This window comes from Tiliqua scincoides, chromosome 7 (assembly GCF_035046505.1).
Source record: "Tiliqua scincoides isolate rTilSci1 chromosome 7, rTilSci1.hap2, whole genome shotgun sequence".
NCBI lineage: Eukaryota > Metazoa > Chordata > Lepidosauria > Squamata > Scincidae > Tiliqua > Tiliqua scincoides.
In genome coordinates this window covers 29,589,399-29,615,376 of record NC_089827.1, presented here as the reverse complement: position 1 = coordinate 29,615,376, position 25,978 = coordinate 29,589,399, and the positions used below count along the sequence as shown (strand labels likewise).

General features: G+C 43.7%; 1 protein-coding gene across 1 annotated transcript in view; it reads right to left on the bottom strand.

The window, feature by feature from the left end:
• Nucleotides 1-25,978, bottom strand: part of CHCHD3 (coiled-coil-helix-coiled-coil-helix domain containing 3) — a 299,145-nt gene that overhangs the window by 226,442 nt on the left and 46,725 nt on the right. The window contains exon 3 of the mRNA XM_066634407.1: nucleotides 9,678-9,759. Coding sequence (XP_066490504.1) covers nucleotides 9,678-9,759 — 82 coding nt within the window. The remainder of the gene's footprint in view (nucleotides 1-9,677; nucleotides 9,760-25,978) is intronic.

The following is a 25,978-nucleotide window of genomic DNA, read 5'->3' as shown; positions in this document are numbered from 1 at the left end:
GCCCTCATTTGCTCCTCCAGGTAAAGGGTCAACTGTCATGTCAAAGGCTAGGGGATCAAAGCTAGTGAGATTTTTCTCTCCATCAAAGTGCTTGACATATGGACTGAGGGACCTGATGAGGAGTTAATCACAGCTGCACAACACCTCCTTATTCACTAGCCTGCCAGATTGTCTTAGTTCAGCAGACATGGTATACAATCCTACAGAGTATTTTTTCAATCAGGGGAAGAAATAGACATTTTAAAAGCAAAGCTACAGGGACACATGAATGGGTCAATGCAGGTGGAACACTCTCCATGCAATTCTATCAACCCATCATGTTGCTTTTAGCTGATAAATATTTGCAGCCCATGCACTACTGAGGTTAAAAATGAACCCCATCACAAGAACACCTTGCTATATAAAGAATGCTTCAGGGAGGGGGGCCCATCTAGCTTAACCATCTTTTGATCCTACAATACAGACACACAAATCTCCTTTTAGACTAATCAAGAGCTAATAGCAAATAACTATACAAAGTTCATATATTCAACAGCAAGAACATGAAATACTTAAGATTTTAATCCATTACCATAAATGTGGGAAAGAAACAGCAACAGATCAGTAATGATAGCACCTCCCTCCATAATTGTCTCAGGTCAGGTGTGGGCATTGCATTATTTATTTTTCACATTTTTATACTACCCTTCTTCCAATTTGCTCAGGATGGTGTACATAGTTCTTTCCCTCCTTTTGTCCTCAAAACAATTCTTCGAGGTAGGTTACACTGAGAGATAGTGATTGGCCAAGGTCACTCAGGAAGCTTCATGGCTGAGTAGAGATCTGAACCTGGATCTTCCAGGTGTAAGTACAACAACAGAACCACAACACCATCCTGGCTCTCCAATCAGTTCCCATTAGTCCCAGCAAGTGGATTTCTTCTCTTCTGCCTTCCCCTCAGGTACAAGCACCAAGATCTTTAAGGGACAGGTTCTCTCCAATGAATTCCCTCAGGAGCAATCTAGACTGCCTCTCCCATATGATTCCACCCATGCTCTTCATTCAAGCCCTTCTTAAGCCCAATGGAGGAGGGAGACACTCATGATAGGGCCATTTCCATTGAACCCCTCTGGTTTTGGAACTTTCTCTGGAGGCCCCTTTGCCCCCTCATTGATCATTTTCTATCATCTGGTAAAAAGCTTTTGCTTAAGCAGATTTTTTGTTAGCTTTTTAACTCCCTTAAACTGTGTGTTTTCCTATTTCACCACTCTTCAGACGATTTTCATATGGATAGCAGAGATAGATAGCAGATGGATAGCAGACTTTGTTTATACAGTACATACATACAGTCACTATATTGTTAAATATGTATTTTTTTTTTAAATGTTGCAACACCACTTGGGGACCTCTTGCATAAGTGGAAAGACATGGTATGTCTGCATAAGTGGATAAATAAAATAGGTAGTCTCTTTGGGACCTGCTGAAAGCAGTTATTCCATGGCCTAAAGCAGTAGTTCCCAAACTTTTTAACAGGACCCTCTTTTTTAAAACAACATTCTATCAGGACCCACTTAGCTTTACAAAAAAAAAAAATTAGTTTTAAAAAAATTACCTTTACCAGTCGTGCAAGCCTCTGCTTTTATCTTTTTTTACTATGGTGGGGGGGTACCTTCTGGAGAGTTTGTTGAGCTCATTAGAATGATTGGGACCACGCTGGTGGCGTTGTGTTCCCCTCAGCCTGCTCTTCAAAGTGGACTGGGGCACATTTGCCTACTGTGAGTACAGTCCGTTTTGGTTTTTTTAGGGCTCACCAAAAATCAGGTTGCAACTCACTGGTGTGATGCAACCCACAGTTTACTGCTGACCTAAAGGCATGAACAATCTCTTCTGTTTTCCCCTCAGGACACACAAATCTCTAACAAATCCCTGGAAAGATTACGGGGGCTGCCCTTCTGGGCCACCAAGTTTCAATTTAAAGCATTTCCCTATCCCAAATCATAGGCAGAAAAATTAACAATGCACCGTTTTAAGAGCAGTCCCAAAGTTACAAATAATGTGCAATTTTACCTTGTGACTATAAGAACACATTCTGCCAGTACACAGGTTTGCCATATTGAGATACTAAGACTGCCATTCAAAACAGTTTGTTTTTCCACAGAAAAACCATACAAGTTCCATACTCAAACAGATGGAATATCTTAGAAGTCTTGCAAGAATAAGGAAAAGGGAGCAGACACTTCCTTATATTGTACTTCTATGTTACATGAAAGCCACCTGAAAAGCCATCCCAAGATCCTTCCAAAAATAAAAGCAACTCTGAAGGGGGAAAGGACTATATTACCTATTGTGAGAAGATAGTTGATTGCGCTAAAGGTCTTTTAAAAATGCTCCAGAGAAACCTCTAGTTAAATTGTGGGAAGTGCAACACTGTTAATGAATCTGGAAGGATTGCCTATTTATTTTTTAAAAATATATCCCACCCTTCTCCTAAGATCCCAGGATGACTTACAAAATTAAACACAAAACAGTAAAAAATATTAACTGTGACACAAGTTTAATCTTTCTGTTCTCATACAACACAAAAACAATGCAATCATCACTTCCAACATCATCTTTCTAGAACAAGTGCGTTAAATCCCAAAGCCCAATTCCACTATTGTCGTTATCTCTCTGTTAACTGAGCATGTGAAGCTGCCACAGGGTCACATCACTGGTCCATCTAGCTAGGTCTAATCTGAATGGCAGGAGCTTTCTTCAGGGTCCCAGGCTTTCCCAAAATTTCTACCAGAGTTCCCTTCAAATGGAGACAGTGAGGACAGAACTTGGAACCGTTCATATGTAGAGAGTACCATGACTCCTTCACATACTATAGCATCTGTTTTCCTAGGCAGATAGATCAGGTGGAAGTCAGACCAGCAGGACGTCTGATCCCAGATGTTACTAACCAAAGGGAGGAGTTGCAACTCCTCTCAGACAGACACCAAGGACTGCCTGTCCCCAAAGCACCAAATCACAAATGTGAGGCAGAACTCTATGAAGAGGTTAAATTATCAGAATCCAAACTCAGGAGTGGCAGTTCAGGCCTCTCAGAGTCTGAATTGTGTCACCCACCACCTAAGGTAACTCACAAGATTCTCACTGCAGGTGAGAGAGGGCACAACCCAAGGTCATTCAACAATGCTGTTGGAAGGTATCAAGGACTGTTAGTTATGGTATAGAATGCTTACCTGAAATGTAAATAGCATGGTTTTTGATCTCTCTCTCTCTCTCTCTCTCTCTCTCTGAATGTCCAAGCAAGTTCAATTTGAGTCTCACAAGCATTTGGCTGGAATTGGGCAGCCTGGCATAAGATGTTCTCTTAGAACAATGTTGATACATTTGAATGAAGTCTTTGTCTTCAGAGCACAGAAAAAAAAATCTAGCAGTTTGAATTCGGCTTGAAGTTTTAACATTGCTTTAAAGTCCAGTTTGAAGACTTTTAGAGTACTAAGCTGTGCACACACATGCTAGAAAGCAAATATTCACACCAGCTCTCATAGAAGAACACTAGTAAGCTTAGCTTTCTTATATTTTCTTGTTTTTCATTTTGAAATCAGTTTTGGGGTACACATAAGTGTGACTAACAAATAGTAATATTTTAACTGAGTTTTAGTGGACTAACTGCATTCTAGAGTTTAAAGAGACATGATATCAAAGCACTTCCGGATTAACACATTGCAAAGGTCAGATTCCCAGAGAAAATCATTTCACAGCAGTTTTTAGATGAACACACACACCGTGACGTCAATAGCAAGTATGTTGCATTTCACAGGTTGCCTTACGAAGGCCACAGAACATCATCTGATGGTTATGGATGAGGTCAGGTTTGTGTGCAATGCCATTGGCTAACTGCTGGGGGTATGTTGTATATGATGGATGTATAAGATGGCCTATTATAAAACAACGGATGTTTTGAACCCACCAATGAATTGTCTCCAAATGTGTTTCAAGGAGAGAACCCCAGATTGTAATAAAAGTCAGCTAAAGGAGACGTTACACGCTTCTCTTCTTCACACTTCCGATGCACGCAGTCTCCTTTGAGGCTTCTCTTCTTCCCATTTCTGATGCACACAGTCTCCTTTGGAGATGTGGATGGATTTACAATCTTTTGCTGATGGATTTACAATAAAAGCCTGGATTTGATCACTGTTGTCTACTGAGTTTGCTTTGGTACCTGGGATTACAGTGCAACATCTGAGATCTCTTGTAACATCTAGGATCCCTTGTAACATCTTGGTTTTTGCACCTTGCAACAATGCCACATGGTAAAGCTTCAAACCAGAGCACCACCCCATATATTCCCAGCAGCTTTGCTTGATGGGTAAGGCACTAGCCATTATCAGGTCCTATGGGAGATAGAGATCAGTAAAGCTCTGGACTCCATTGCATCAACATCTGCCTTTCCTGAGAGCTTCCCACAGTCCTGGCCAACTGCTTCTTCAGAACCTATACATCAAAACTGTTGCCAAAAACCTGTTACCTGAGCAACTCTAGCTGAAGTTCAGTATACACCAAGACCAATGTATTTATTATATGACATCATGGAGCCTAAGGTGCTGAATCTAGAGTTTCCTGACAGTCTACCATCAACACAGGACTAGACCCAGAGCTTTTGCAGATTTGCTACATCATGTTCCCCCCAGTCTTGCTTTCTGTGGTTCTGGAAGGCAAGACTGGATCCAATGGTTGAAAGATTTAGGCTAGAAATGAGGAAGAATGTCCTCACAGTAAGGGATGTCCAACATTAGAACGGCCTGCTTCATATAATTGTAGGTCTCCCTTATTGAATATTTTCAAGCAGGTTGGACTAGATAATCTCCAAAATCCCTTCCAACTCTAGTATTCTATGACACCTTGGAACCACATACAGACTAACTGCTTCAAAGCCTAGCAGGATCAGGACACAAATTTCTACCTGCCTGATATACAAAATTTGCCACAACACTGGGCAATCTTAAATCATTTCTGCCCAACATTGCATATACACAACAGGGACCAAAAGAGTAAACTTGTAGGCTGGGCAAAAATGGGTTAATAGCAGATCTGAACCAGTACTAGCTCACTGGGACATATTGACCGAGTAATTGATAGGGAGAAACTGGTAACCAGCCAAACTGCTTCCCTGGTTCTTACGACACTATGCAAGTGTGCCACACAAAATAAGTATTGAAAACAAGAAAAATAACATGCACACAATACTTAATAGCTTTGGAATGGGGGGGGGAGCGGGAGAAGAGGGGCCGAGAATCAAAGTACATAATAAATTATTCCATTTTAAAATGCAAGCATTAATTACATTAACACTAACACAAAACACATTTTCCTGTGAAAACTAAAAATCAATTAAGACCAGCCATAATATTTCAAAGAGCAGAGAGCTCACCATAACACATTGATTTGCTTTACCGTTCAATCAAAAGAGACATGATATTTTGAGGAGGGGGGGAGAGAAGAGCATTTACTCTCTGGTATCCAATTATATACAACATAACTGAATTAAATTACATAATAATATAGTGCTCTGAGGAAAACAAGCAATGCATGCAGAGGCAATTTTAGGAGTACTAATTATAACTTATTTAAGAAAGCTAAAATAATGAGTCTGCTCTGCACCCCTCCAAAAAACACAACACACTGTGTATTTGTGTTATGCATTAGAAGATTAACTCCAAATATGGCTTTCAACAGATCATGGGTGAGGGTGGAAAGGGAGCTATGGGTCAGGATAAAAAAACATGCTGTGCATGCTGAAGGTTCAAGATTCAATCCTTGGCAGCATCTCCAGTTAAAAGCAGTAAGGACTAGGAAAGATATCTGCTTGCAAGCCCAGAGAGCTGCTGCTACCGGCAGCGCTGACCTCAATTGACTGTTAGTCTGATTCAGTACAGTGGGCCCTCAGTATCTGCAGCGATCTGTTCCCAACGCCCGCCCAAACAGGTTCCAATACCCATGGATAATTAAATCAGTGGGGGGGGGGGCACATTGGCAACTGGAAGTGTCACACTGAAGCATCCAGGATCACCCTTCCCATACCTCAGAACACCTCCCAGATGTGGCCAGAAAGCACTTCTGGTTGCACCCAGGACATCCTTAAGGCCCTCCAGACACTAGATAGGCACCTGTGTTGAGTCAAGTTGATGGGTGCTGAACCTGCAGATAAGGATGGCCCATCCAGCAGGCCCTTGGTATCCGTGGGGGATCGATTCCACAACCCCTGCAGATACCAAAATCCACAGATGCTGAAATCCATTAGAGGTCTCACCAGCCTCCCAGTTTCCTCAGAAGGTCTCCGGATGCAACCAGAAGTCATTTCCAGTTCGTATCATCAACTTCCAGTCATGTCCAGGCGGTATTCTAAGGTGCACAGAGGGCACACATGACTTCCCTTTGCCTCAGAACACTTCCCAGACCTGACCAGAAGTCGCCAGCATGAACTAGAAGTGACTTCCACTCACACTTGGAAGATCAGTGCAATTTCATGCCCAATTGGCTTTCTGCACTCATGTGGGGCAGGCTGCCCACACTCAGCCTCAATGATCCACTGCCAATAAATGCACTTTAATCCACAAAGCGTTCCTTTTGAGCAACCTCCCTGAAGACACACACAAACACGTTCAAAGTAGTAAAGTTTATTAAAGTAAAGCAAAATTACAGCTACACAGGCACCTGTTACTCATTCTGCCAAGTAGCAGGAGAGAAACGGAAAGCAGTCCCTGGAACCAGCAAAGAAAATAAGAAAACTAACTTGGTCTACTCTGCTTTGAATTCTAAGTCCTAATTACCAGTCATTCTTTACCTTCAGAGATGGGTGCTCATTTGAACAGAGTTTCCTCTGGCAGATGCCAAGCTTAGAAGCAAAAACTAGGTTCACCTTCTGTATAGTTATAGGAAACTTTACAGAGACCCAGAAGGGATTCCAGAGCCAATCACTTAATTAAAATTATGCTGAGTCATGTCTCCCCAAATTTTTATCCAATCAAAATCCAAGTCACATCTCACTCATCTCCTTCCCCTGTTGATGATCTATCACACCTGTAGTAAATTCTCTCTATTTCATTATCTTGTCATTCCAAGGTCTTTGCTAGTGCCTCCTTGCTAGCTCTCAGGGTATGAAAAAGTATGTTAAACCTTTGCCTATTGCCCTGCCATCTGGCCCTTTGTCTATATAATGCTTCTTAAATGGCCCAAGCTTACAGGACATTGCCCATTACTAACCTGTAGGGTGTTTTCCTGGACTCAGCCTGACCCTTGTTGTTGACAGGTCAAAGCACTTATTTCTTCAACTCTGCAATCTTACTGCCATGTTCATATCCCATATTAAAAAATTCACCATAATATGCCATCATCTCCATGACAGGAGGCTTTCCGAGTACGTCTGAGGTGTGGACTTGGCCTCCATGAATGCTCAAATCTGCAGATAAGGAGGGCCCACTGTATTTCTCTTTAAAACATTTCCACCATTTTCCCTACTATTTTTATCTTGATGAATGTGACAAATTTGTGATGAAAAATAAGTTTTTTTTCAGAATTATGCCCTTGATAGGCAAATAGTTTACTAAGGCTCCAGAAGGAAACACACACACCTTCAAAACAACGAACATACTAGCACAGCCATGCACTTGAAGATTGAAGTCAGATAGGCATAGAGTATAACACCAATTTATACAAAACAGAGGCCCTCTCATACCCCTTCTTCCAATGTTGGGAAATTGAGTCAGCGACTCCAACTCGAGTCACAAAAATGCATTATTTTGGGTGACTTGTGAGTCGCACATGTGGAAGACTCTGAAAAAGACTTGAGTCAGAGCCCCCCTGACTCGGCACTCATTCCCACACATGCTGACTTGAGTCTGCCTGTGTCTGGGGGTGCTTTTTCATAGCATGGAAAACCTTGTGGGGCAAGCATTCCGATGGTGAGCAGTAAGGAGTTCCAGCCGGGAGGCAGGAAAGGGTTAATGTTTGCAATGAATGGGGGCAGTGGGACTGGGCTCTCTTTTCCCATCTTTTCCCAAGGGAAGGATGATCATTGGACAAAGGATCGGCATTCTCATATTTCCATTGGCTGAGGGAGGGCAGAAGGAGGAGCAGGGGAGGGAGAATGACCTGCAGAGGGTCTACTTCTGAGTGGAGCTGCAAGGACCCTGTCATCTTGGTAAGCCTCCTAACTGCTGCTTGTGACTCTCCTCCTCCTCTCTCACCATTCCTCCCACCCCTCCTTCCCTCTTTACAAATGGGTGGAGACAGCAAGGAAGTGAATAAAGAGAACTCTGACACACACACACGCGCGAAGCAACCCCATTTTTTCCATAGTTGGATTATTAAAGAGGGGGTTGACTTGACTCGATGTTATGTGAAAATCCCCTTTTTCCTTTTGTGATTTTTATATCTGGTTATGTTATTATGGACTAAAATGTCATACAGGCCAAGCAAACAGGTCCAATTTCCAAAACCCTGGTAAAAGTCACTAGTTTACACAACCTCTACCTCTCCATGCACACAGCAAGGAAGACTGTAGCAACAAAGACTTTAGCAACAAAGACTAGCAATGCAAAAGTGTCTCCTGATCCAATCACTGTTATGCAAACCCATTAAACCTCAACACACAGGACAGTCAAGTCAAGTCAAGCTCATGGTGACAACAAGGAGTCTGGCATAGCTAATCATTATTTAAATGTTTCCTATTGTTGTAGCTTAATCACTCTTAAGTACCGTATGCAAACTGCCTTCCCCCCCTGCCAGGAGGTCAGCCATGGCAGATAGCTGACTTCCTAATCATCCTGTTTTTCTTGCATGCTCCATGTGTCCCACTGTGTGCAGTGAGTATGCGCATCCAGGACAGCTCTAAGCCACATCCGGGTCATTCAGGTCAGCATCCAGGTCAGCAAAAAACCTTTTTAAGAGAAGGCTGCCATGTGCTAGCTCTCTCTCTCTGGCTGCCCTTCCAAGGCAGAGGTCCTCCATAGGACTCTCCACCCCCCCCCCATCCAACTGCTTCTCAGGACAGGTAACTATATGCGTCTGGAATTCCTTCCTTTCTCTTCCCCCCCCCTTTTCTCCCCTTCTCTTCCCAGCTTTAGTCAGCAACTGGGTTGGCAGATCAGGGACCCCTAAAAATCATTCCCTACAAACCTTCCCTTTTTCCTGATCTCCTCGGATGCACCAAATACTGCTCACATGTAACCACCAGAAGCTAGGTACACTAGACACAAGTACTAGAAACATATACTTATCAATTTTCCATGTGCATTATGTATACCTGTGTGTTTTTGTAATAAAAATATAATCTTTGCTTGAAAGTTATCTTTCTCCCAGTCTCCTCTTTTCAAGCTAAAAAGGAATTTCTTTGCATTACGCTGTCTTGTTATCTAGCCTGCGATCCTGAAGTTTCCAAAAGGGTAATATAATAATTCCCCTTAAAACATAACAGCCCTTTTTGGTAACATCGAGTCCATTAGAGTCACTAAAGGGTGACCCAGAGACTCTGAAAGTCTCTTTCTCGAGTTCAGTTGTGGGGGGCAGTGTCTCGGTGACTCAAGTCAAGCCACACTGGGTTTTCCCATCCCTGCTTTTTCTCATTAGAGCCCAGACTTGATATTTAAAAACAAAGACCTCTAATCTCCCAATTTACTGCAACACACAGGGAAGAGCCCAAAACAAACCTTTTAAGAGTTTCTGCATCTCTTCTGGCTTGTTCCAATGCCAACTCTTCAGCTATTCTCTTCTTTAGTTGTTCTTCATTCACTAAAATTAAGAAGTTGGAAAGAACAAGTATCATATACATATTATAAAAATGTTGCATAAATACAACATGTTCAGCATGATCAGTCAGAAGGTCAGAAGTTGGTTTTTTGTGTTTTTAACTCATACTTTCATTTGCTTAATATTAACCAATCATAATGCAATTCCTGCTTAGTATTTGCAAGCTATCAATTTAAAGAGGAACTCAGACAAAGCTATACATTTTAAAGACCACTGCTTCCACCACTTTGATAAATCACCCAGGGCAGCAATTCTCAAGATGTGGGTGCTGAACCTTTTCTCCTCTTGCTGTTTTTACAGCACACAACTCCCCCAGCTCTCTCCCTCCTCATGGGGGGAGAGATATGGTCTGCCAAGTTCACGGCTGCTTTTCATTAAGAAAAAAATTAAAAATTTTGGAGGAAAAAAAAAGAGATTGTCAGAAACTCTGCATCATGTCTAGTTTGGCCCCACATCCAAAGCAAAAGTTCATTACTGACTGGCACAGAGAGAATGCAGTAGAGAGAATGCATCAGCTACTAATTAATGATTTCAGCATATTTCATTCTTGCTCAACTATATAGTTCTTCCAAATTAAATATCACCAAATTCAACAGTGCCATCTTGCTCATCACTGTTCATATTTCACCACATTCCAGCTCAGTCTCCAATCTTGTGTTATTTACCATCTTTCAGAAATATGAAAGAGAGTTATCATTCACAATGCATTTCTTCCAGGTTTCCCCAAGGGACTACTAATGAAACATCCTTCTGAACCACGGTATATACTGTACTCGTGTACAAGTCAATCTCATAGATAAATCAAGGGCAAGTTTTCCTATGATAAAGTCGAGTTTGGAGAAAGTTATTGCCTCTGTGGAGACAACTCCAGTGGAGCTACTTGATGCTGCTACAATGGAATGGAACATTCCATTCCATGCAGGCTTTACTTATTCCCTCCCTTCAACCCACCCAGGTTAATGTTGCTGCAACCAAACATGCTGCTGCTGCATCCATACAGGTTTATTCTCACCCAGTACATAATTTATTCCCAGTACCTTATTCCCAGTACATTCCCAGTACATAAATTAAGTTTATAATAAGTATGTTTAAAAATGTATTTAAAATAAAGAAGAACCCTCCTAATCCTCCCAAGCAATTGCTGATCTTTCTTTTAAAAATTCCCCAAACATCCCAAAGCCTGCAATCCTATCCACACTTTCCCGGGAGTAAGCCCCATTGACTGTCACTGTTAAACGCATTTACATAGTAGCCTATTAAAAGTACAGATCTGTAACCTTTCCCCAAGTGCAGTCGCATACCATGGTAGCAAGAGGTCTGGTATATTAAAAATAAAATACACATTGAAATGAATGGGGACCCACCAGAAATTGGTTCATGACCCACCTAGTCCCAACCCACAGTTTGAGCAACACCGAACTACTAGGCCCTCTGTTGACCCATTTTGTCAAAGGTTGGGGAGAACAGAGAAGAAGATGGGGCATTAGCTGAAGGGTCTGCTTGCATGCAAGAGGTACAAGGTTCAGTCCTTGGAAGCATTTCCACATAGGGCTGGGAAAGACGCTAGTATGAAACCGTAGAGCAGTGGTTCTCAAACAGCACAAGCCTATGCATGTCTACTGAGCAGTACAAGTGAGTTCAATGGGTCCTACTCCTAGGTTGGTAAGTGGCACTCATAATCAGACATAAGCCCTAGTGCAGTGGTTCTCATTTTAGCACAAGAACCCACTTCTTAGAATGACAACGTGTTAGGACCCAGCGGAAGTGATGTCATTAACCTGGAAGTGATGCCATGGCCGGAAGTGACCACATCGATTTAGGTTTCAAACCTAAGCTACAACCAGCCAAATGTCACACTATACAGAACGCTCTTGCTGTTGTTTTGCATAGCTCGGAATCAAGTGGCTTACCTAAGGGGGTGCAGAGGGTAGCAATTGCACACGGTAACAAGCTTCTTTTACCCCCAGTAGCAGATGCCTTAACTAAGCCACTTGCTGGGGGTTGGCGGCAGAGCAAGAAGATATATATATTTACATGATATGTATGTGTGACATGCCTTGCATGTGCGAAACAGATTTCAGCATTCAGAGTGAGAGCAACACATCGTGGCCTTCTCACTAGCTGTGGAATGTAGAAACAAAGAGCAGAACTTGAAACAGAATGCAAACTGGAGTTGGAAGGGTCACATCCTGTGTAGAAGTGAATCATAGAGGTGCTTGAAAGGCCTACACAACAGCAAGAAGAGAACTGAAACTACACCAGCAAAAAATAAACAGATACATTTCTGCTGAGAATTATACTATTCTGCCAAACAGGAACTGCATCCCTAAGTGACTTCCTTCTTCTCACTGTGTTTCTCTTTGCATTACTAAACTAGTTGCATGGGGTCAGCCATGATGGCACACACACAAACCGGGGGGGGGGGGGAGAGGCTTTTAGGATTCTCTGTTCCATAAGTTTAGGACCTGTGCAAATTACAGAAGAGATGCACATGTTTTTCTTTTAAACTGTGAGTAAATGTTCTCTCTTAAATTTTTTCTGCCTCTGCTTCTATTTTAGCAGCAATCTAGCAGGAGCTGGCAGGTTGCTTTAGAAAAAGAAATCTTCTGCTTTATACCTATACCTAATATAGACACCTAGACTTCTTTTTTCCACAACAATGCAGGAGAAGGAGCATCTATAAATGCTGGAAGTTCATTGAATAATGGTCCTGCATTATGACCAAGTATATGCCATGCGCAAAACATATGACTAGTTTCTAAAGGAACAGACAGTATCCATTATATCCGTCTGTTACACAGCTATTCAACTGAAAGAAGCTTTGCCCAAGTTCTTCTGCTTGAAAGAACCAGGGCACTGGTTCCCAATGTTATGTGTAAAACTTGAGTTTGTCTGAGGAGGACCAGAGGGAAAACTGCTGCAGGAGAGGAGGCTGCAGTACCAGGAGAGGGAAGGTAGAGGCTGCTGTGTGCAGAGGCCTATAAAAGGGGCTGCACAAGGAAGGAGCGAGATAGACCACCAGGGAAGAGCTGCTGTGAGGAGCCTTGGAGAGCAAGCTCTGTGGAGGAAAAAAGATCACCAGGCGAGCTGGGAGAGAAGGAGCTGCAGAGCGGAGCTGAAACCTGACAGCTGAGGAGACCAAGCCAAAGGAGGAACTGAGGAGAGAAAGCTGCAGCAAGGAGCCCCTGGGAGAGCCACTGAGCCAGGCAGCAGCCAGCCTTTGCCTCAAGTCCTGCTGCCTCCTGCCTGCCTAGTGCCTGCCTCAGGTCCTCACTCAATCAGGGAATTTGGAACAAGGGTGTTGTTATTTGGGTCAGGTTCCATTCCTCACAATAAAAGCCTTAAAGTTACATTTGGTTTCAGTGGTCTCTTTCGATCCTGCATAACACCAAATTGTGAGCCATGGTTCCTCATGGAGCTGCAGAATCCTCATGAAAAACCTGCCATCCTATGCAATGTATAGAATTGTAGCCCCCATTAGACAATGGTCCAGTAGGTCAAGGGAACCACTAGTGGGAAAAGTTTGGGAACCACTGGACTAGGGGAGCACATGATCAGCAGCACATTTCACAATGAAAATAATACAACACCATTTGTGTAATTCGAGGCACAACCCACAAGTAACTTCTTCTATGCCAACCCTATTGCAGTGACAAAGAACCCAGCAACAGCATTTCTGCAGTTGTACTGAGAATTGCTTGGGGAACATTCTCAGTGCATGCTGTCCTATGAATTCTTTTCCACACCTCTGACCTCCCACAAGCAACTTTTATTCACAGCTGCACTACAAAAGCAGCAAAACATTTTATGCTACAGCTGATCATTAGATTAGCCTCCACTCTGAAGAGTCTTCAGGTTCGGCACCCGACAACAGGCATACAATGCATAATAAAGTGTTCACTAAACTATGTGTCACGTTTTTATTGCTCCTGCATGTAAGAATGGATAAAAAAGGCTAATGGACCATAGAAGCAACTTCTGAAGAACAATAAATAAGATCTGGGTATCAGCCAATAAAGACATGGGATGTTTGACCTTAACAATCAATTAGGTTATGCATTGATCAGCCAGAACCTAACAGGGAATAAAAGTGAAGCTGTAGATCATTAAATAGAAATTCTATCAGCCCATGTAAGCAGGATGGCTCCCAATTGAGAAATTGAAGCAAGCTGAGCAGACTAATCCTGGAAGAAGGACAAGGTATGAGAAATAACTCCCGCAATTTTAGTTATCTGCCCAAGTGCTTTCAAGAAAACAAATAATTTGACTCAAATTGAGGTGTTAAAACATCTACACAAACAATTCTATTTGTAGTTGACGCGAATAAATTGTGTGCAAATAAATCACTGGAGAATACAGTAGGCATAATTACTCCAAGTTTGAACAAGTCAAAGTCACCTAGAGAGAACAGATTATTACCAGAGAACCTAATTTTTCTCAGGGCAAATTCCAAAGTTATTTCAAGCACTCTTAAGACAAGTTTGTGACATGAACCAGTGAGCTTTCATGGAATAAGTTATGTCACAGAAAAGGGGTGCCCAAACGCCGGCCCAGGGGCCACTTGCAGCCCTCAGGGACTCCCAATCCGGCCTGCGAGGAGCCCCCAGTCTCCAGTGAGCCTCTGGCCCTTCGGATACTTGCTGCAGCCCATGCTGGCCCAACGCAACTGCTCTCAGCGTGAGGGTGAGTGTTCGACCTCTTGCTTGAGCTGCAGGCTGAGGGTTCCCTACACTGCTTGCTGTTTCACGTGTGTGATGCAGCAGTGGCAGGAAAGGAAAGGCCAGTCTTGTTTTGTACAAGGCCTTTTATAGGCCTTGAGCTATTGCAAGACCTTCATTCATTCATAAGTTCAATCTCTAATATATTCATTTATGTAAATTTATTCAAATTTGAATTGTAAATTAATTATTTTTTCCCCCGGCCCCCAACACAGTGACAGAGATGATGTGGCCCTCCTGCCAAAAGGTTTGGACACCCCTGTGTGTCACGGAACATCAGTGTGGTTTGGATTTTATACACTACCCAGGTACTGAATTTACTATATACAGGTGCTGCACTTAGAACTATAATACTAAACAAGCACCCATTAGAAGGTAGACAACCATCTTATCACAGAGCACTTGGTTAGTTGAAATTCTGAACTCTGGTATAGATGTTAAAATACATAGTAGTAAAGAGAAGGACCACTGTTATGTGACACAGGGATGCTACCTAAAATAGCATCACCACATCAGTTCTTCGCCTTTCACTTACGTCATGTCTCACCACACTGGGCATTTTTCAGTTCCAGAGCAGCTGCCAATGATGTGGAACAAGATAGGGAAACACACAGTGGTGATCTCATAACACAAAGCAATCATATAGTTCATGGAGAACACAACATGGGGTGCCCTTTTCAACAGCAGATCTATGTAGCTCCATTCTGGATGCTACAAGAAAAATTATTTGGAACACTTATATTCTGCTTTTCATAAAGTCCCAAGTGTTTTCATAGCAAAGGAAAGGGAATACAAAAAAAAGAAAAGAAAAATTATTCTCTGTCCCAAAGAAGCTCATAGTTTTAAGAGAGAGAGAGAGGAGTCACGAGCAAACAGACAATGGAAAAGACACTAAAGTGAGAATAGTGATTGTTGCTTTCAGTTTGCCAAATCTAAGAAAACCACTACTGTAAAGACCTGCCCTGTTAAAAGGGACACAACACACAAAGAACAAAGCACTATTCTACTAGACCAGTGGGCACCAGACGCTGGCCTGCAGGCCAGATCTGGCACCCGTGAAAATTCCTCCCCCACAGGAACGGAGCTTATCATTCTGCAAGGGAGCCTGCTCTCCGATCTCTCCTAAAGTTCATACTGGTCAGACACTATCGCATTCCATTGCCCCAGCATGATGTGCACCCTGATTTCTGAGCAGACACGGCTGAGCAGCTTGAGTTTTAGGAGAGATCAGGGAGGAAGACAGCAGGGCCCCCAATGGCACGGTAAGCTCCATTTGTGCGAGGGACGGATTTTTTGGACTAGACTAGTGATTTTCAAAGTGGGCGCTAGCGCCCCCCAAGGGGCGTTGGAAAGATCCAAGGGGGCGTTGAAAGTAAAATGGGCGTTAGGGGGGCGATGGGGACAAAGTGGGCGATAGGGGGGCAGTGACAGGTCAGGCCAGGTGAAAAACGCTGGCCGCCACCCAAAAAAGGGGTTCCAGGCAGCCAGCGTTTGAATTTGGCGCGCTTTGTCCTTGCGCACCTCTGATTTGTTTTTCTCTGCCTGGAGTCAATGAGCGGGAGAAGGAGGCTCCTCCCCCCCTCACCGCTCAGAGCGCTCCAGACTTCTGAGGCAATAGCCTCGTGAGTGCTCTTCCCCTGCGCCGCTTTGCCGCCTGCCTCCCTGCTTGTGTGGCCACAGCCTCAACGCTGGTCGTGGTGCCTGCCTGCTGCCTGTGTGGCCACAGCTGCTTGCCTGTGCCATGTGCCTGCCATCGCCACCACAGCCTCTGCAGCGGCGTTGTGCTGCCTGCCTGCCTGCCTGCCTGCCTGGGAACAACACAGCTCAGCAGCAGCCTTCTCCATTGATATCCAGGTAAAAGAGAAGGAAGTATAAGTGTGCAATCCTGAGGCTGTCTACTCAGAAGTAAGTTCCATTATATTCAATGGGACTTACTCCCAAGAAAGTGTCTTAAGGATTGCAGCCTCAATACATTACGTTAAAAACATTACTCATCCTACTTGTGTCCATAAGTAAGGTCCATTACTCAGTTGGGCTCGCCCCCAGTCCAGCAATCTCCCCCTCCCAACCCCCCCTGCACCTGCAGCCTCTATCTCCCAGTCTGAGCCCCATCCCAGTTGTGTCTACTCAGAAGTAAGCCCCCTGAAATGAAGTGGCTTGGATTGCAGCCTAACTAGTCTTGCCCCCCCAACCCCTCTGGACCTGCCTGCACTGCCCCAAAGAAAATCCCGTCATGCATGCACCCCCCCGCCCCAAGATAAAAAATATATGCAATATATTTATACATATTTATTTATAAATTTATACATATACAAGATGGTTGATGCTGGATGCAAAAAGGTTGGTTGCAAAGTTTGCTGCAAGTAGTGGTGTGTGATTTGCACAGGTGTTTCTTGACTTGGCCTGCTGGAGACTTCTGCAGACTCTGCAGAGAAGGTTGGTTGCAAAGTTTGCTGCAAATAGTGAGTGCATGCTTTGCAAAGAATTTGCATATTCTTGTTCCAGAATAAAATATGGCTCCAACACAGCAAACAAAAAAGAAGTGTAGGCAATACAGTGTGGAATATCTGAAATATGGATTTGTACCAGCACCAAATAACGAGCAGCAACCAATGTGCCTACTGTGTGAGGGAGTTTTTTTCAAATGAAGCCATGAAACCTTCCAGGCTCCTACAACATTTGAAGAAAATGCACTCTGATAAAGCAGACAAAAACGTAGCATATTTTCAGTCACTTCGGGAACAATTACAGAAAAGGAAAAATATTGTAAATATGTTTGCTAGCACTTCACAGCAATCCAGTGATGGTTTGCGTGCATCATACAACATCTCATTGCTAATTGCTAGATCTGGTAAGCCTCATACAATTGGGGAACAGCTTATTCTGCCAGCAGTCAGTGAGGTTCTGCGCACAGTTCTACACAAGTCACCCGAACAAATTATTAAAGCTATTCCTCTCAGTGATAACTCTGTTCAAAGAAGAGTGGATGAAATGGCTGAAAATATTGAAGACGCATTGTGCAACATGCTTAGAACAATAGAATTTGGTTTACAATTAGATGAGTCCATTCTTCCAGGCCATCAATCTTTGCTTCTTGCTTATGTTCATTTTGTCAAAGATGAAAGTTTGGTTCAAGAGCTGTTATTTGCAAGACAACTAGAAACAGATACAAAAGGGGAGTCAGTATTTCGTGTTGTTGAGACTTTTTTCAAAGAGAAAAATATGCCGCTTACCAACATTCTTGCTTGTGCAACAGATGGGGCACCTGTGATGACAGGTCGTTACCGTGGCTTCATCAGTTTCTTGAAAAAAGCTGTACCTGGTGTGTTTACGGTCCACTGTGTAATTCACAGGCAACATTTGGTCGCAAAAAACCTAAGCAGTCGACTTCACGAATCATTAAACACTATTATCAAAGCGATAAATAAAATTAAGGCACATGCTCTCAATTCTCGATTGTTTCGACAGCTCTGCATTGAGAACGATGAAGATTTTGAACATTTGTTGTTGCACACAGAAGTTAAATGGCTGTCAAAGGGAAACTGCCTGAGACGTTTTTATTCTGTTTTTGGAACAGTTGTTGAATTCTTCCAAGACTGCAATCCTGTTCTCTCTGATGAACTAAGAAACATCAAGCATGATACCGCCTACTTGTCTGATGTATTCACAAAGTTTAACGAAGTTAATCTGCAACTGCAAGGAAATGAGATTAGCCTTATCAAAGTCAAATCTGTTCTCTCCACGTTTCGCTCGAAGTTACAGTTGTTCAGACGTAACATAGCCCGTCGTGAGCCCTTTCAGTTTCCGAGCCTCTCTGAATTGGAGAAGGAGAAGATCATACCAGACGATAACCTACAAGTGTATTGTGCACACCTGGATGAGTTGCACAGAGACATGTCTGATAGATTTCAGGATCTTTTTTTTGCTTCAGATACCAGACTGGGTGATAAATCCATTCCTAGATATCGGCAATGATGAAACAGGAATGGTAGAGGAAGAACTTATTTCACTCCAAAATGACATTGAGCTCAGGCCAAAGTTCAAACAGTCATATCAAAACTTTTGGTTACAAAAAAAAATTTTTGACCGATACCCTGCACTGCGGAACAAAGTTAAGATGTACTTCATTGCTTTCCCTACATCATATTTAGTGGAGCGAGGCTTCAGTGCACTCGCCTACCTACTTTCCAAGCAAAGAAACAGACTGAACATTATTGAACGTGGGGATCTAAGACTTTTCCTTAGTTCCTTCCAGCCAGATGTTGATAAGCTGATATCCCTACACCAAATACATCCATCCCATTAAACTTGTGAAGACAACGTAGTTGCAGAAGAGATGCAAATTTAGCTTTTTAAAAATGTTATTTATTAAAAATGTTAAATGTTATATATTTAACGTTAAATACTGTTTACTAGATTTGTCAAAGACATATGCTTTTTTTTATAGTGTTGTATTACTTGTTTTGAATTTGCAGTAGACTATTAAGCAAAGAGGTGGGGGGCGCTAGGAATTTTTCCTGGGCCTCAAGGGGGTGTTAGCCCGAAAAGTTTGGGAACCACTGGACTAGACCATCCTGGGAACTAAAACCTCCTAGAAAGAAACAAAATGGAACTGAATCTATACAATACTTCTGAGTAACAATTTTTTTCTACATGAGTAACCACTGTCTACCTTTCAGCCACACTAAACGATATAAACTCATCTCAGAGGGCTCACCAGCCCTCGAGCCCATTCAGGTTCCATAAAGACATCTTCCAAGAAGTCCTCCGGATTTAACTATGACAACAAAACACCATGGCCCTTTCCTGCAGCAAACCACTGAAGGATTATTAGCCTGTTACCTCAGACTCTTGCCGTTATCATGTCAATCAGTTGTGGCCTGGAAGAAGAGTGCCCATTCTATGGCTCAGGTTCTGCCAAGTTTTTATCTTCCCTGCAAGTCCTGAAGTAGTACTCAAAACAAGGGTGGTTCATATAACTATCTGAAAAGCTTGGAAAGTGTGGAAAGTGATAGTAGAAGCTGATGGAACTACAATTATCTCTGGACCAGTCGCTAGATCTCCCACAAAGCACTAGTCCAATGGTTTTCAACCGCTGTGCACACTTACTTCTAAGTAGACATACATAGGATTGTGCTCTGAGGCTGTGCAGGAGGTGGTGGCGGCAGCAGGGGCAACACGCCGCCACCTCCTCCCTCCCTGCCTCCAGCTGCTGGCTCTGGTGGGATAGGGACAAATGAAGCGGAGGTGGTTGGCAAGCCCCTCTGCTGAGAGCCAACAGCCGCCTGCGGGTACTAAAGCAAGGTGGGGCTGCCAACCACCTCCGCTTCGTTTGCCCCTATCCCACCCAAGCCAGCAGCTGGAGGCAGGGAGGGAGGGAGGAGACGCTGTGTTGCCCCCGCCACCGCTTCCTGCACCTCCTCCCCCCGCATTGAAGCACCCCACAGATGCCTCCCAAAGCCCTGCCAAGGTCTCAGGCACAGCGGAGCAGAGTCGCAAACTTTCGCCACTCAGTGCCTGTTATCACCATCTCCACCCCCGTCCAGGCTCCACCAGCGACAGACATGCGGCACGTCTCCTCGCCTCCTTCTCACCCAAACATCGCAGAGCGAGGGCGGCTCAGGCAGGGCTTTTCCAACCCCCCCCCCAAGGAGCTTGCCCGCTCCCTCCTGCCTGCTGGAGGCTGCTGGGGGGGGCAACAGTGTAGCCCGTTGCCGAGCGCATCTACTCAGCTTCTGGCCAATGTGCCTGGCGGGGCTGCAGCAACCCAAGGCAACTGGCATGCAGGCGTGGTTGCCCCATGTTGTCCCCCAGCTCCTGATGTTGCCGCTCTCAGCAGCTGTAGCCCGGTGCATTTGCTACCACCTGCACTTATATAGCTACACTACTGCCCAGCAGCTGCTAAAAAGGAGCAGCAGGCTGCTTTGAATCTCCTGCTGCTGAGCAAGAGGAAGACTGCAACCTGATCCTCATTTACCTGGAAGTAAACCCCATTGACTATTATGGGGCTTACTTCTGAGTAGACACGCCTAGGATTGGGTATCAAGTCCCTTCTGCCCTGTGTGCTAATTGAGCAGCCAGAGGAGCCTGGAGGAAGTCTGGGCGGGGTGAGTGAGAAGGAGGGAGCCGGGGCAGGCAAGCAGGTAGAAAGCCAGCGAGTCTGCTGAGGGCAGCAGCCTAAGAATGGGCTGACTGAGGGTCCATCTAAGTCCTTTTTCCCCCCCAATGTCCCCCCCAATCTTTGACTGCAGTCCTAACCACACTTTCCTGAGAGTAAGCCCCACTGAACAAAATAGGACTTACTTCTGAGTAGACCTGGTTAGGATTGTGCCCTTTGTCATGTAATGATTTAATTGTATGAATTATATTAATTAAAAATTAATTGTAATATAGTAATTTAATGTAAGTAAAAAACTGGGAGTGTGCCTTGACAATTTTAGTGCCTTGACAGTGTGCTGTGAGCTGAAAAAGGTTGAAAATGGCTGCTCTAGTCCATCACCCTGCTCATGTTTTTTAATAGCTGATTACCCCAGGATAATCTGTTGCTTTGCTCCATACCTCTTCAACTCCCATCCACCACTCAGATAAGCACAAATGGCTGAACAAACAAATATACATTTTCCTCATACAAGTTTATTTTAGCATAATAAGACATTTGGAAAGGAAATATTTTATGGCTGACAAAGCTGGGTAATGCATTCATTTACATCAAGGCTTGATTCTATCTATCACAGACTATGGTGCTTTATTGCAGTCCCCAGTAAGTTGGGTGAGAATGCTCATTATAATACTAGAGCTACAACACACCTGAACGTTTGTCAGATCTAATGTATAACCATTCTTCAAGCATGTGAACAAAAGAGGGGATAAAGGAGAACCTGCCGATGCGATTTTGTTTGGTCTTTTTAAAAGACTTTGAGAAAAATCTCTCACAAGCAGCTATTAATAAAGCAACTCAGTGATCCTTACTTAGCACACAATCCTAACCAGGTCTACAGAGAAGTAAGTCATATTTTGTTCAATGGGGCTTACTCTCAGGACAGTGTGGTTAGCATTGCAGCCCAAGTGGTGTAAGAAGCAACTCACAGCCACAAATAAGACATTTGCCAAGACAGACTGAAAGACAAAGAGCACCACAAAAAGTACATCTGAAAAGAGGGTTGACGAAGTGCAGAGGCCTTCCCTAAATTATGATAGGGAGTTTATGATAGGAAGCCTTTTCCGAAATTATGATAAAATAAACCTGAAAGGCACTTCAAAAAGGAGTACATGTGGTAAAATCACGCAGGGGTGGGTCACAGCTGGTTCTTTCCTTCTCACTGTCCAGAAAAGAAATTTTTTTTTTAAAAACCCTGACAACAGGGTTTTTTTAAACAACCCTGGTGACAACAGAAAAGGTCAAACAGCTAATCAGTAATCTAAAACTGGGAAAGGCCCCTGGCCTGGACTCCATACCTCTGGAGCTTCTTAAAAGCTATGCTGACTGGTGGGCTCAACTCCTTGCGCCTCTCTTTTCAAAGACTGACAGACAGGTTACACACCCAATGACTGGCTTACAGCAACAATTGTTCCGATTTTTAAGGGTGACCCAGAGTCCCTGGCCAGTTAAAAGCCTGTCAGCTTCCTGTCTATACCTGATAAGGTCTAGACGAAGCATCTTTTCAGTAAGGTCTTGGCCTGGATAACATCATATGACACAGGGCCTAGGAGAGGGGGGTAAAGGGGGTAATTTGTACCCAGGCCCAGGGTCCAAAGGGGGGCCTAGGGTCCAAAGGAGGGGGCCCAGAAATTTCCTGGAATGTTATGTTTTCTGATCTACTCAGACGTTGCCTGCACAGGATGCTGGGGACACTACTGATGCCACATGGGTTGGTAGACCTGGGCTCCAAAGACTTTTTCCAGCTGTCTTTACCCTCCCCCTACCCTGTTCCACCCCTTTCTCTTTGCAAAGGGGCCCAAAAGAAACTTTGTACCCCCTGATAAAATTCCTCTCAGAGGCCCTGATGTGACATAGTTGGTCCTGAGCAGAGGAGTTTTCGCAAAGGCAAAATCACTTGAAAACTGCTTGATTCTTTCCCACATCATTCATAAACAAGTTAAAGTATGCAAATTAAGGTTGTATGTGGTTTTTATCTGCCTCAGGGGGATGATTTGATTCAGTCAACCGAAAACTGTTATGGACCAAACTTTTTAAAATGGGAATAGATTATTATTAACATTATTATTAACAGTATTTATATACCTTGTCCCACCTGACAGCCACTAATAAAGGGGTCAAACAGGGTTACATTTTGGCACCTTTGCTGTTCAACCTGTTTGTAAACCATTTAGCCCCAGCCTTGAAGAATGTGAACAGCCACTGCCCCCAGCTTGGCAACCTCCAGGTTCCGCTGTTATTATACATGGATGATACGCTCCTATTCTCATGCTCTCAGGTGGGTCTTCTGAGACTGCTGGACAGAAGCGCCGACTATCCGTAGGCTAATAAGCTGGAGATCAATTATGCAAAATCAAAAATCATGCTTTTTGCCAATAGGTGGAAAGTTTATACATGGGCCTGTATGGGCAATAGTATTGAGCAAGTCCAGCAGTTCAGATATTTTAAGTATCACCTTTCATGATAGACATTCTTGAGCCCCATCACCGCTCAGTAATCAGCACAGCTAAACTCACCTCCTCAGCAATTACAAAATTTTATTTCACACAGGGGGACAGCAATGGTCTGGTTGCTCTTAAGGCATTCTAGGCAAAAGTCATCTCCTAAGCCCTCTATGGCATTCCAGTATGGTTTAAGGCGCTGGACCTTTCTGCAGACGGCATACAATCTATTTTCCTGTGGAAAATTCTATTGCATTCCTTACTCTGCTTTGTGCATGGAAACTGGTCTTATCTGTCTAAATATGCAGGATTGGTTAAGAACTGCCAGATTTTGGATGGGCATCATCTTTAGTCCAGAGAAGGATGGCCCTCTAATTCCAACTTCTATTGGACCAAGCTCTACCCTGTCAGGTTGTAGAATTCTATTCTAAGATAAAATTGTTGGGTTTAGTTATTGCAGGGCTAGGCATGCTAGGTTATGCTGTGCCACTTAGGGTTATTAAAGATCTTTAGATATCAAAAAGATATCTTTAGATATCAAATCCGGAGCCAGAGTCCCTGAGGCAGTTCATGGCTGAACACAGTCACGTTCTGGCAACTCCTGCGACGCCGCTGGAACCAACCGTATTGGCCTCTGCCTTTCCATTGGACCATTTCAGCGACGTGGAGAGGGGGGATTTGCTGCATGGGTAACAGCCTATCCTCCATACCTACTTTACCCAGGCTTCGCGCACTGGAGAGGACACTCTGTTCCAGAACCACCATTCAGAGCGTGACACCATAGTCTTCCGAGACTGAAGGATGCCAACAACCAGATATCAAACACCAGAAATTGTTTAGCAGAACAAATACTATGTGCTCCCTGATGTTCTTTCATTTGTCTATCAGCTTTCCAGCGACAGCATCTTATTTATATCACCTATATAAACTACAGGCAAGGAGGGCGTTTATGCTAGCAAGATGCAATGCGTTTATGCTAGCAAAGAAGCAAGATGCAATGCCATCCCTTCAGCCCTGCTGACAGGTAGGTATAATGGTATACCTACTGAGTATACCAAAAGAGTCTGCCCCTGTGGAATTAAGTATGTGGAAACGATCAAACACGTGGTTCTTTCTTGCCCTTATACTGTCCCTCGCCGGAAGTTTCTTGCTTCTATGCTTGTGAACTTCAGCAGTTAGGCTGACATGGGCATTCTCTGTGCCTTCTTATCACTAGAGGGAAAAACTTGAAAATGTAGCTTCGTTTGTCCTTGCTATCCTGAGTTCCAGAGAGGTAGGTTTCAATTATAACCATGTTGACTGCATTGTGGCTGAATAGTCTGGGATTGTTTATGTCTGATTTAATTACTTATTACTGTACATTTGCTAACATGTGGATTTGTCTTAGCCGTGTATGTGTTTTTGTTAGGGATGTTGATGCTATTTTAATGTCAATAAAGGTCTCATATAAAGAAAGATTTAAAAAAACCAACAGCTTTATTAAAAAATATATATACATTACATGAATGTCCCTCTCAAGGAAACGGAAGAAAGCAAGTTCCTAGAGGAGACAGGCTTGCCAAGGGGTGTAGTGCCTAGTAGTTAGCCTTCACACATCTCTTCCTATACCCTGTATACCTTGCTTTCCCTGTATAGTCTATAGAGACCAGACAGAAGACGGCTGCCTTGGGGGGGGGGGGAGGAACCTGCCCAGGCTGGGGAATTTCTTTTCAAAAAAAATCATAAGAACATAAGAACAGCCCCACTGGATCAGGCCATAGGCCCATCTAGTCCAGCTTCCTGTATCTCACAGCGGCCCACCAAATGCCCCAGGGAGCACACCAGATAACAAGAGACCTCATCCTGGTGCCCTCCCTTGCATCTGGCATTCTGACATAACCCATTTCTAAAATCAGGAGGTTGCGCATACACATCATGGCTTGTACCCCATAATGGATTTTTCCTCCAGAAACTTGTCCAATCCCCTTTTAAAGGCGTCTAGGCTAGACGCCAGCACCACATCCTGTGGCAAGGAGTTCCACAGACCGACCACACGCTGAGTAAAGAAATATTTTCTTTTGTCTGTCCTAACCCGCCCAACACTCAATTTTAGTGGATGTCCCTTGGTTCTGGTATTATGTGAGAGTGTAAAGAGCATCTCCCTATCCACTCTGTCCATCCCCTGCATAATTTTGTATGTCTCAATTATGTCCCCCCTCAGGCGTCTCTTTTCTAGGCTGAAGAGGCCCAAACGCCGTAGCCTTTCCTCATAAGGAAGGTGCCCCAGCCCCGTAATCATCTTAGTCTTTTGCACCTTTTCTTTTGCACCTTTTCCATTTCCACTATGTCTTTTTTGAGATGCGGCGACCAGAACTGGACACAATACTCCAGGTGTGGCCTTACCATAGATCTGTACAACGGCATTATAATACTAGCCGTTTTGTTCTCAATACCCTTCCTAATGATCCCAAGCATAGAATTGGCCTTCTTCACTGCCGCCGCACATTGGGTCGACACTTTCATCGACACTTTGCCCCAATGTGCATGACTTTACACTTACTGACATTGAAGTGCATCTGCCATTTTGCTGCCCATTCTGCCAGTCTGGAGAGATCCTTCTGGAGCTCCTCACAATCACTTCTGGTCTTTACCACTCGGAAAAGTTTGGTGTCGTCTGCAAACTTAGCCACTTCACTGCTCAACCCTGTCTCCAGGTCATTTATGAAGAGGTTGAAAAGCACCGGTCCCAGGACAGATCCTTGGGGCACACCGCTTTTCACCTCTCTCCATTGTGAAAATTGCCTACAAGTTCAAACCTTGAACTTGAAAATCAAACCTACAAGTTGCATCTGCAAGGCAAAAAGATGTGACAATCTACTGAATTACCCATGAACATGGACCAAAGA